We start from the raw sequence: 12,675 nt of genomic DNA on the forward strand, positions 1-12,675 counted from the left end.
AGAGAGGCAAGTGGAAGCTGCAGTAGAAGGGATTTGCCTCTGATGCGGATCTGCTTGTTATTTGGTATTCACGGCATAATGGAATGGCTCTAATATGTCGAAAATCCGAAGCCAAGAAGAGATTTTATAGAACATTCGTACATCAAGAGCCGTGAGTACAGTTACCACAATGTCGCCTGTCGCCTATCTTCGCCACTCAGATGGTTCAAATGGCTCTAAGCACAATGGGATTGAACATCTGAGGTCATCAGTCCCCTAGAACGTAGAACTACTTAAACCTAACTAACCTAAGGACATGACACTCATACATGCCCGAGGCAGGATTCGAACCTGCGACCGTAGCACAGTGTGGTTCCATACTGAAGTGCCTAGAACCGCTCGGCCGAAGCGGCCGGCTCTTCGCGACAGCTTCACAAACATCATAAATTCGGGTAAGTAATGTATATGGGCATGGACTTGTTAATTTGTGTGTTGCTCCAATAATAATCATACAAAATATAAGTGTGTGTCCGAGACGATATTTTCACGCTGATCACGAACCTATGCAGGGTGTTCACTTACGCGCTACTGAAACCGAGTATCCTGATTTAAATGAACAATGCTTGCGTTCTTGTGTTTAAAAGTCATTTTTGGTCCTAGGTAAAAGGAGTAGTAAAAGTGAAAGCTAAAACCAGAAAAGTGAAGTTGGATAGGCTTTTGCTAAAGTATCCATACTTTATTGTAAAATATTGTAGTGTAGGATTGCAGTGCAAGACTGCGGAACTATTGTTGTATTGAATACCTGCTTCACAGGTGATTAAAAGGAAAAAAAACACACACACAAATCTTTAATGAACATACTAAATAGTGTTTTTTTGGTTTGTGTAATGAATGGTTACATTTTTTGAAGTTAATTATACCCAGTGTTGTATTGGAAACACTTGCAAAGCAAATTATGAACAGCTCCAAGTGAAGTGAATGATTAGCTTCTTGAATTAGTCTTTTCCACTGTAATAATCGATGAGCGTTCGCTAGTGAGACTATACTATTTTGTGGGTCCCCATCATAATCTCCATCTGTTAGGAAAGAACTAAACTGTGACTGTTGCTAAGGAAAACTGCTACATGTGGAGGAGCTTAACAAGTTTATTTACGGTGTTATTCATCTATATGTGTGTTTTTCATGTCAGTCAAGATAAAAGACCCTCTTGTCCTAATTTAATTCTGCGCTTCATGCGGTGACATTTCAATATCTGATTAAGTAATGTTATGGGGGGGGGGGGGGGCTGTCATTAATATGAGTTTGGTGCAAAGTTGCTCCACATAATTTACTGGTGTGTGTGTTATCGGTAACTGTTGCTACACACAGTACAGAGTGCACTGTGTCACTCTGGGTTGGCGACCGTCCATTTTCTCATTCACATATGATTTTATCACTTTCATTAACTCGCAAGGTTAAAGTCCGTTTGGTTGTTCTGTTAATTTCACCACATTCAAAATTATAGTCCGATACCTTTGTCCATTAGACACACGCGCAGTCAGTCTTCGAAATCCCCTCAGAGGTTAACATTAGCGTGTTTCTGGTTAGAGTGATGTACCTAAGTGTTATATGTGTTTTTTCCCGTGACAGGACTTAAGGTTCGGTTGTTAGGGACGAGTGACATATCACAGTGAAACAACTTAATGTTATAAGTTACACGGCTTGGCACACATTAATAGCGTAGATGGATGTGCTCCTGAGGTACAGAGTGATGGTCCGCGGTAACGTTTCATTTCATAGTAGGACCACTTGGGTTGTCATCCGCGGCGCCCTTACATCACAGGGGTTAGCGGAAAATATTGTAGACCTCGTGTTGTCGACCTTCATTGCATACCATCCTGAGCTTACATTCCACCAAGCTAATGCCAGCCACAAAAGGCAATAGTTTACAGCTCATCCTCGTGTTGGTAATACACTACTACCTTGGCTATCAAGATAGCCGAATCTCTCCCCACCTGAGAACGTTGTATGATGAGCAGGGACCTCCAACCAGTTTGGGATTTTTGACTTTCTACTGCTGCAATTGGACCAAATTTGGCACCATGTCCTTCGGGAGGATATCCAACAACTCGTGCGACGCCCTGCTTCTTATGTGTGACATTTTAGCGAGAAGGAAGCGACTCTGCCTTCCATCTCTCGTTTCTTTATTACTAACTTGGTGTCTTGCTGCTTCGGTTGTCCCTCGTCGCAGTAGTAGTGCTCAGGCGCCAGGTTCAATGCAGGTTTGTGTCCCTGCTGAAATGTTGTGTGTCGGGATTCCAGTTGTTAAAGGTTCACAACGTGTTGTAATATAACCGTTTTAATGAAGAAGACTTTAAAACACGCGTCACAGACTTTCAATATGGCAGCTCATGGCTGCGCCGTCACACGGAAAACTTTACAACACCCTTATCACTTTCAATGCTCGTTCACTGATGACTAATACCGTTCACTTTAACTTTATATCTTGTTTGTCACTTCTATATTTGTGGTCACTAACGTCGCACGGTCTTCCCGGTGCACAAGAGAGATCCCACCTTTCTCTCTCGGCCAATAGGGATACTCCACTCGTCTCCTACGCATATAAATATCAAATCTCTCAGCCAATGGCCGTTCAGATCTCTGTTGCCAGGCGGATCTGACATCACGTTTGCGGACAGTGTGGCGAAAGTTTGTCTCGGAACAGTTTTTCAAATTATAAGGTCCTACTCCCAAATAGTCGGATCTTGTCTCTACTAAAGTTGCACAACATTGCCTCTTATGATGTTATCGTTGATGCTCCTTGCTGAAGCATAATTGTCAGATGGACATGTATCCTGGCTGCTACAGATCACTCCCGTTCGTTTAGATCTCGCAAAGTCTCATAAATGTGCGAAATAATTAGCATAAACACGTGAAGGGAATGCACGTGTGCCTGACACTATGTCGATCAACGCCAAGCCGAATAACTGCTTGCACAAGGATCAGACGTGGACGGTGGACTAACGCGCCCCTCCCGACGGAGGTACGATCCTCCCTCGGGCATTGTTGTACGTGTTGTTCTTAGTATGAGTTACATTAAGTAGTGTGTAAGTCTAGGGACCGATGACCTCAGCAGCTTCGTCCCTTAGGAACTCACATACAGTTGAACAGTTGGACTAACACGTTATTGACTAGCTCAATTTGTGAAGAGCTTTCTCTTGCATAGATCATTGATTTTTATGGAAACTGTGATCGTTTGTTTGACTCTATGTGTGCTTCATTTTTACCGATATCCACCCCTTTCTGATAACTGCTCCGTTTTTGTACACTGACTACGCTAGTCGTCAGCCCTACGCTCAGATAACACACCCAAGAACGATAGCTTGCCATCCACTCTCCATCTCTACAGCGATCCGAATTTTAGGACAGTAACTGTTCATACGATCCAGGAACAGGTGCAATATACTTTCACCAAGAGACCGTATCAACACGGTGTTAACATGTCGGCAGAAACAAGATGGCGGCAACATCTTGGGGTTCACAGCTTGTTCTTAAAAGTGCTTGATGTATAACTTTCCTGCAGCCGGTTGGACTGGGGATTCTATAGTTGTACATTCTGTCGTCTGGTAATACTCATTGCAGTACGGGGAGGTTCGTTATCATTAACGGTTTATCGGAAGAAACTGACCTTACTAGGTGGCACAGAAACAACCTCTGCACAGCACTTCTATAATTTGTGCCACGGTGCAGTAGCTTAATAGCGTAAGTGATAGTAAACAATAAACGAAATAATAATTGATTAATTAAATAATTAATTAAAGGATGTGTACTTTATTAATTGCTTATACTCAATACTCTGTAAACCTATACAGAAAATAAAATTCGTGAAGCCAGATGTATTCGGGTTAATGTGCTAACGTATCGTTTCTATGGTGTCGATATTACTTTGATACACATGGACATGTAAGATACATACAAACATTGTTGCGATCTCTAGTGTTAACGTCGTTATCCACAACGAAAGTAAATAGTATTATTGGGTCAAAAGGATTTGGTGTATCGATCAGTATATTCTACGACGTTCCAGACGCTCCAGATAACAGTATTTCGATTGCCTCTTTAATTAGCAATGATCCATCAGAAGCGAAGGCAAATGATGTCAATTGCAGTTGGATACCTTCGGAAGTGGTGACTGTGACCTATGGGTAGAAGACGATAAAATTCGACTTTTCTGCGTTTGGGAACGTTTTTATGCTTCAGAATCCCAAAGCTGTTTGCAAATAATCCGATTCCGGTTAAGTTCATACAGGAAGTAAACTTGTAATTGGGACCATAACGACCATGTAACTGGATAAATAATTTTTGAAGGAAAAACAATTTTTTGGCTTTACGACCAGGTCTAAATGTCCGATGCACACTGTATGATTTCTAACACTGATAAATTCATAACGGGATGTTGTTTCTTTTCGTTATTATACGTTGGCATCTGCGCTCATGTGCTACTGTAGTTTGCACGTCATCCAGCGTTTCAACGATGATTTTCTTACTGATTGCATTCCCATACAAAGCAAGAGACATATTAGTATTTGCATGCCTTAATTTTTTTTCTTTTTTTTCCCTAATGATCTTTGCGAGAAATTTATGTTGGTGGTAGCATCGTGGTTTCACATTATACTAAGTATACAGGCTCCCTAAATTTAAAGTCTTTGAAAAAAAATTAAATTTCCCATTAACCTTCACTAATACTGATTTTGCGTATTCGTCCAATTTTATATGGCTTTGTAGTATTACATGTAAGTACTTAAACGACGTGTCACGCCCAAGATGCTCTCCCCACTAACGTCGAAGTCAGATGTTATACGCTTCGTTCTCTTTGTCATTGAATAAACTTAAATTACTGATAGTTTACTGAAAAACCAGCTTCACCAACAAACAGGAAACCGCTTTATCGTCGTGATAACATTCCATAAGAACAGTAATAATACCGAAAATTTATAAGTTGCGGGCTCGCATTTTGTTCTTTTTGTTTTCCATTTTGTTTTCTTTTTTTAAGTCTTAGCTGAAAGTTGAAAATTTAGCTTTGTGTGAGGTAACAATTATCTAACAGTAAAATGATCATAATAATACAATTTATTCGGTTGTCACTACTAATACCGTACTCTTCAAGGTCTCATAAAAAGGCAGGAAAACATTAAAGCCGATTCGCAATGTAGTTCGAACATCACTTCGTTTAAAATAATCTCATTTTAAGTTAAAGGGAAGTGTATTTTCATTCAGTAATGTCATATGGAATAATATTCTGGGGTAGTTCAACTTTAAGAAGGAAAGTGTTCATCGCTGAAAATCGTGCTGTAAGAATAATGTCTAGTGCACACCCACGACCATATGTTAGACATTTGTTTACGGATGTAGCCATTGTGGCTATTGCTTCCCAGTATAGATACCCTCATGAAGTCTGTTGTAAATAATCCACTGCAGTTCGAGAGGAATATTATGGAAAAAAACGACATTAATTACCCCAGTTTAAGATTGTCTTCAGGAGAAAATGGGAATCAAAACAATGCGCCTAAAATTTTTGATTACTTACCCAATGAAATAAAATGTCTGACAGGCAGCAAAGCTAAATTTGAAAACAAACTGTAGAGATTTCTTATTGCCAATTCATGCTTTTCTATAGAAGAATTTTTCGTTTTGTAACGCTTGAAAGGTGATGCGTATGAATTATTAACATAGAACAGCACTAAAAAAATTGTAGATGATCAGCACATATCCATAATGAATGTGTAAGGTGAATGTAATTTGATTCGTTCCACGTCATTACAATTAATCGTTCATCTATGGGATTTGAAATTACCTAACTGAAGCTACCACATTTCTTAGGTCACTCAAGATCGGTAGTTGTAAGCATCGAGCCAACACAGCTCTGTTTCTTAAATTTTTAATGTCAGAACAGCTATCTTTGTTAAATTACTTTCTAAGATTTGTCAGAGAATGACAAATACCATCGTTAAAAGCGTATTTCTATGCCACTATTTATATATGTGCCTCATTGCCGCTGTTGTTGCTTCCTATTATTTCTTTTTTGTTATTTAGCATTTTACAAACATTTTAATCAAGAGTAATCTTAAAAATCCAATTTTAATCTGTATCCGTATGTTCTCATATTAGGTCATTAATTAAAGTCTTTTATTCTATGTAAATTATTTACATGTAGATGTTAGATACCGAAAGTTAAAAAGAAGGTTAGAACATTCACAGTTGTAGCGTACTAATGCAGACGTAGCGACAGGTATGTGGCCGAACTGCTACACCTGAAAGTAAGTTTTGAATGAAACGGAAAACATACACAGATGATATGCAATACTTTATACTTAGAGATACCGTATCAGGGGCCGGACCTAAGCGATAAGACTAGAATGTTTAAACCGTCGTCTTTCCTGTTCTCTTCCTTCAGTTTACTGATTTTACAAGACGCAGCATGGAAGTGTGAATTGCTGGACACACACCACATCTATGTTTGTGTCTGGTTCCGTGAACACAGGCGTTTGTACAGTACCGATTCGATGAGCCTAGATACATGATGTTCTACACTGTAGACGATCGTGAGACAAAGCAGAAAGATATGAACAAAATTTCTAATTGATGGAAGGCATCGCAGCCTTCTTGAAATACAGATAGATGCAAATCTGGCTTAGGAATACACGAATGCATAGTTCCGCGGCTATAGATAGTGATAAAATTTTCTCGGGCTTCCAGCCGCCTCCAGTCGTCTAGGAGGCTATCCGAGCCAGCCTTTTCTTATTGTTTGCAGTTGATATTGTCGTTTATTGTGTTGTAAGGTGATCAGAAGATGAGAACGAACTGCACAACGAAACAGACAAAGGTATCTGCATCGGGTGAAGAGTGGCAGCTGACCCTAAATAACAAAACATTTTAAATTGTGGTGAAACGATAAACAATGCAAGTATGAAGGTTACCTGTTCATTTAATTAACGAGGGATTGATTACAATTATGAATAACTTAATATGAGATCACCACATAGAAAATACTGTGGGGAAGGCGAATCCAGCACTGTGGTTCATTGGCAGAATACTTTAGATGCAAAAAATCTGCTAAAGAGACTGTCTCCACCAAACTTGGCTATCCTCTTTGAAGTACGGCAGCACAGTGTGGTACCCTTACCTGACAGGATAGACGAAGGACACCATAAAAGGTAAAAGAAAGTAAGCTTGTTGTGTATTACCGTGAGAAGCAGTCTGGAAGTAGTTCGGTGAATACTCTGCAAACATTTAAATCTTAACTGTAAAGTAGTCGTCTATATGTAAACCTTACGGGGAACCGTCCCAAGTATGTCGCATCCTAGATGTATTTAAATATTATATAATAACGAGATCTGAAGTGGAACGGACAGTAATAATCAATAGAGGGAAAGACAAGTTGAAAATTACGATTTGTTGGGATGATTTTGAATGCGTGCAGTACATCTGTAAAGAAAATGGCATACAGGGTGCTAGTAAGACCAAATCTAGAGAACTGTTCCCGTGTTTGGAGTTCTTACGAAGCAGGCTCGACAACACACTTTGAAGGAGCTCAGAGAAGCGCTGCTGGGATGGTATCAGATCGGTACAGCCTATCTGAAAGCATAACGGAGATGGCCGAACAACGTAAAGTGAATATCTGGAAGACTGGAATAGTAATTCTCCAGAAACCCTGGCAGAGAAACAACAGTGAAACATGAGCGATCATTTTGTTGCTTCTGTCATACAAAACGCGTAGGGATGTAGGGAGAACGATAACAGATATTAGGGGTTACTCAGAGGCAGATATATCACATTTCCCTTGATCAACAGAAGAAGTTTCTCTAGCTTCGATTTCCGCCGGTGTTATCTTACTTAATTTGTTTACACTGGCCGAAGATTCGTTAGTGCCACCAACGCGCTTCCAGACACGGAAATTCAGCGTCGAAACGTCAGACAGAAAAAATTCTGAGCATCAAGAAATCTCCAGTTTAGTAATGGATGGAAGAGTTGGAGTTGTAGTTGGAGTTAGAAATTGTAGACGGAGTCTAAGATTTGAATGCATTAAGCATGTCCCAACAGATGCACGAGGATTTTCTTATGAATGATTGGCAAGAAAATAGAGAATTCACGATGAGAGAGTCCTGCTGCGTATAAATATCGTTGTTCAAAAGGGAAGTTTAGGATTATATGTTTAGAACATTTGGTGGTAACTTTCCTTCCTACTCCACTATCAGAATTGGGTTACTGCTTTTAAATCGGGAAATTTCAGCACTCAAGGTAAAGAGCGTCCTGGATGGGCAACTAAAGTCACAGATCCAGAATTGTGATTGATTTTCATTTCATTATCCTGGAAGATCAGAGGATAACTACTAAGATGATAGCAGAGACGCTGTGGAAGTCCTACGGACTGGTGAGTCATATCATTTATGAGATTTGGGACTTAAGAAAGCTCTCAGTTAAACGGGTTCCCAAGTGCCTCAATGCAGACTAAAAGCTTCACATTCCATTTTAGTGCAATTTCGCCCAGAACCTGTTGGGTTTTTTGATCGTCTCGTCGCAAGTATTGTGTGTTGTGTGTGTATTAAACCGGGGACCTAGAAATAACGAAGAGGTCTCGACCCGCCGTAGCTCTCAGTGGTTCACAATCCCACAACAGGCCGCAGCAGGCCAGCCTCCCTACCGCTACCCCACACCGAACCGAAGGTTATTGTGCGGTTCGGCCCCCAGTGGACCATCCACCCCCCCCCCCCCCCCTTCTGGGAACGTCTCATACCACTCATACCAGACGAGTGTAACCCAAATGTTTGCGTGGTAGCGTAATTATCGTGTACACGTACGTGGAGACAGTGTTTGAGCAGCAAACGCCGACATAAAGTAACTGAGGTGGAATAAGGGGAGCCAGCAATCGCCGAGGCCGACGGAAAACCGCCTTAAAAACCGCCCACAGGCTGGCCGGCACACCGGACCTCGACACTAACCCGCCGGGCGAATTCGTGCCGGGGCCGGCACTCTTTCCTGCTCGATAAACAGTGCGTTAGACCGCGCGGCTAGCCGGGTGGGCACGTCACAAGTATACTCCAGGAACTAAATAACAGTCCAAATAATGAAGACATAGTAGTTCTAAACGTCCAATGTAATTCAAAGTACACAGATCAGCAGACCAGGTGTTTGCATTTCTCTTTTGGGTTAAAGGTGGAAGGCTACTTATTGACTATTTGCAACGTAGCAAAACAATAACGGAAAATTATTACTGTAAACATCTTGAAATGCTGAAACAACAACTGGTCTCCAAACATTGCTGAAAGCTGAGGAAAGGAATCTTGTTTCTGCAAGACAAAGTCCCTGCTCACAAGGCAGTCACCACGAAGAGGACGTTGGCAAGTCTTCACTCTGACAGCCTCAAAAATCAACCCTATTCACCTTAGTGACGATCTCCCCCCAACCTTAGACTGTTTTCTGTTCCAAAACCTCAAGAAACATCTCCAAGGAAGACGATATATGAGCAGTGAGTAAGACAGAAAGGCTGAGGATGACTGGTTTGCAGAAAAATAGAAATATCTTTGCAGATGGATAAATGAAACTGGATCAAATATATGATAAAAGTATTAGCTCCAGGCGAATATGATGAGTAAATAAATTTGTTTGAACCAATAGAATACTTTTTCTTTATAAAGCCAAGGACTTGTCAGTATCCCTTAATAACTTAAGAATGGCAAGTCTTCCGGTCCAGATGGTATACCAATCCTTTCAGAGTCACACTAACGCCTTTCTAAGCAATCATATACAACCACTCACTTGACGAAAGGTTTGTTCCTGAAGACTGGAAAGTAGTACAGGTCACACAAATATTCAAGAAAGGAAATAGGAGTAACCAATTGAATTACAGACCCATATCACTGACCTCAATTTGAAGTAGGATTTTGGACAATTTACTGTAGTCGAACATTATGAATCACCTTGAAGAAAATGACTTATTGATACATAAAACATCATTCTTGTGCAACACAGCAAGCTCTTTATTCCCATGAAGAAATGAGTACTGTCAACAATGGATCAGAGATCGATTCCATATTTCTAGATTTCCAGAAGGCTTTCCAGAAGGCTTTTGATACCGTTGCTCACTAGAGACTACTAACCAAATTGCTTGCATATGGAGTATCGTCTCAGCTTTGTGATTGTATTCGTGATTTCCTCTCACAGAGGTCACAGTTTGTAGTGACAGACGGTGAACCATCAAACAGAACTCAAGTGATATCTGACGTTCCCCAAGATATTGTCATAGGCCCTCTCCTGTTCCTGATTTACATAAATGATCTAGGTGATAATCTGAGCAGCCCTTTAGACTCTTTGCAGATGACGCTTTAATTTACCGTCTAGTAAACTCATCAGACGATCAATGCCAATTACAAAATGTTATAGAGAGTATTTCTGTATGGTGCGAAAAGTGGCAAATGGCTCTAAACAAAGGAAAGTGTGAGGTTCGAATCCTGCCACGGGCATGGATGTGTGTGATATCCTTAGTTTAGTTAGGATTAGGCAACGGCCTTGCCGCAGTGGATACACCGGTTCCCGTGGGATCACAGAAGTTAAGCGCTGACGGGCGTTCGGCACTTGTATGGGTGACCATCCGGCCGCCTTGCGCTGTTGTCATTTTTCGGGGTGCACTCAGCCTCATGATGCCAATTGAGGAGCTACTCGACCGAATAGTAGCGGCTCCGGTCAAAGAAAACCATCATAACGACCAGGAGAGCGGTGTGCTGACCACACGCCCCTCCTATCCGCGTCCTCAGTTGAGGATGACAGGGTGGTTGTATGGTCCCGATGGGCCACTTGTGGCCTGAAGACGGAGTGCCTTAGTTAGGTTTAAGTAGGTTTACGTTCTAGGGGATTGATGACCTCAGAAGTTTAGTCCCATGGTGCTGAGAGCCATTTGAGCCATTTGAACCTTACCAGGTAGGATAGACGGAGGACATCGAAAGAGTGCAAAGAAGGGCAGCTCGTACCACGTTATCGCGCAATAGGGTGAGAGTGTAACTGATATGATACGCTGAAACAAAAGCGGTTTTCTTTGCGGCGAGATCTATTTACGAAATTTCCATCACCAACTTTCTCTTCCTAATGTGAAAATATTTTGTTCACACCCACCTGCCTAGGGAGAAATGGTCATCATAATAAAATAAGAGAAATCAGAGCTCGAACGGGAAGATTTGGGTGTTCCTATTTCCCACGCGACATTCTAGAGTGAAATGGTAGAGCAGTAGTATGAAAATGGTTCGATGAACCCTCTGCCAGGCACTTGAGTGTGAATCGCAGAGTAACCACGTAGATGTAGATGTAGACCCTCTAGTAAGGTGCAGTACGTATGTGGAGACGAAGAGCCTTGCACAGGATGGAGAAGCGTGGAGAGGTGCACCAAAGCAGAGCGAAGACCACAACAACAAGAGAGTGCGTGTGTTTGCCACTGATCGTAGAGTGAAGTAACAAGACCGGTGTGTTTAACTGAATTATGTGTCACGAGGTAACCAGAACTCACCCCGAGATACACCTTGTTGTAGGCGATGTCCTGGACGCCCAGCGTCAGAGGGCTTGACGCCAAGTCTGAGACGGAGCGGATGGAGTGGCTGGGTGACTGCAGCAGCGCCACGATGTTGGCCGAGTAGGAGGTGAACAGGAAGAGTGAGGTCAGCGCCAGCACGAACACCGTGACGCGACCCGACAGCGACGTGGGCGTCTGGGGCAGACCTACACACCAGGCGGTCTCTCCTGACACCTTGCAGTATCGACTTCACCTTGGCATCATTGAAGCAATGGATCACTCAGTTATATCATTATAGTTGAACGTAATTAATGTAATGTATCTATTCCTTAATGAAACTTGTCATTAAAAATATATCACTTTTTCAGACCAACAGCTCACTTCATGGAATCAGTACTAGAAATCACAGTAATCTTCATAAGGATTTAAAGTCACTTACTCGTGTACAAAAAGATGAGCATTACTCAGGAACACACATTTTCAGTAACTTGACAGCAGCCATAAAAATCTTAACAACCAATGAAATTCAGTTTAAGGGAAGCCTAAGGGATTTATTGGTGGCCAATTCCTTCTACACCATTGATGAATTTCTCAGTAGAACCAACTGATTTCTGTGGGGTGTTTCAATAATGACCGGTATATTTGAAACGTCAATACAAACTAAACGAGCAGCGATAGAAATACACCGTTTGTTGCAATATGCTTGGGACAACAGTACATTTTCAGGCAGACAAACTTTCGAAATTACAGTAGTTACAATTGTCAACAACAGATGGCGCTGCGGTCTGGGAAACTCTATAGTACGATATTTTCCACATATCCACCATGCGTAGCAATAATATGGCGTAGTCTCTGAATGAAATTACCCGAAACCTTTGACAACATGTCTGGCGGAATGGCTTCACATGCAGATGAGATGTACTGCTTCAGCTGTTCAATTGTTTCTGGATTCTGGCGGTACACCTGGTCTTTCAAGTGTCTCCACAGAAAGAAGTCACAGGGGTTCATGTCTGGCGAATAGGGAGTCCAATCCACGCCGCCTCCTGTATGTTTCGGATAGCCCGAAGCAATCACGCGATCATCGAAATATTCATTCAGGAAATTAAAGACGTCAGCCGTGCGATGTGGCCGGGCACCATCTTGCATAAACCACGAGGTGT

The 12,675-nt window shown here is 41.7% G+C and overlaps 1 protein-coding gene across 1 annotated transcript in view; it reads right to left on the reverse strand.

The window, feature by feature from the left end:
• LOC126293462 (ionotropic receptor 75a-like) overlaps positions 1–12,675 on the reverse strand; it is a 109,555-nt gene that overhangs the window by 42,113 nt on the left and 54,767 nt on the right. The window contains exon 3 of the mRNA XM_049986742.1: positions 11,513–11,721. Within this exon, the coding sequence (XP_049842699.1) occupies positions 11,513–11,721 (209 nt within the window). The remainder of the gene's footprint in view (positions 1–11,512; positions 11,722–12,675) is intronic.

The sequence above is a fragment of the Schistocerca gregaria genome, chromosome 1, assembly GCF_023897955.1.
Source record: "Schistocerca gregaria isolate iqSchGreg1 chromosome 1, iqSchGreg1.2, whole genome shotgun sequence".
Lineage (NCBI taxonomy): Eukaryota > Metazoa > Arthropoda > Insecta > Orthoptera > Acrididae > Schistocerca > Schistocerca gregaria.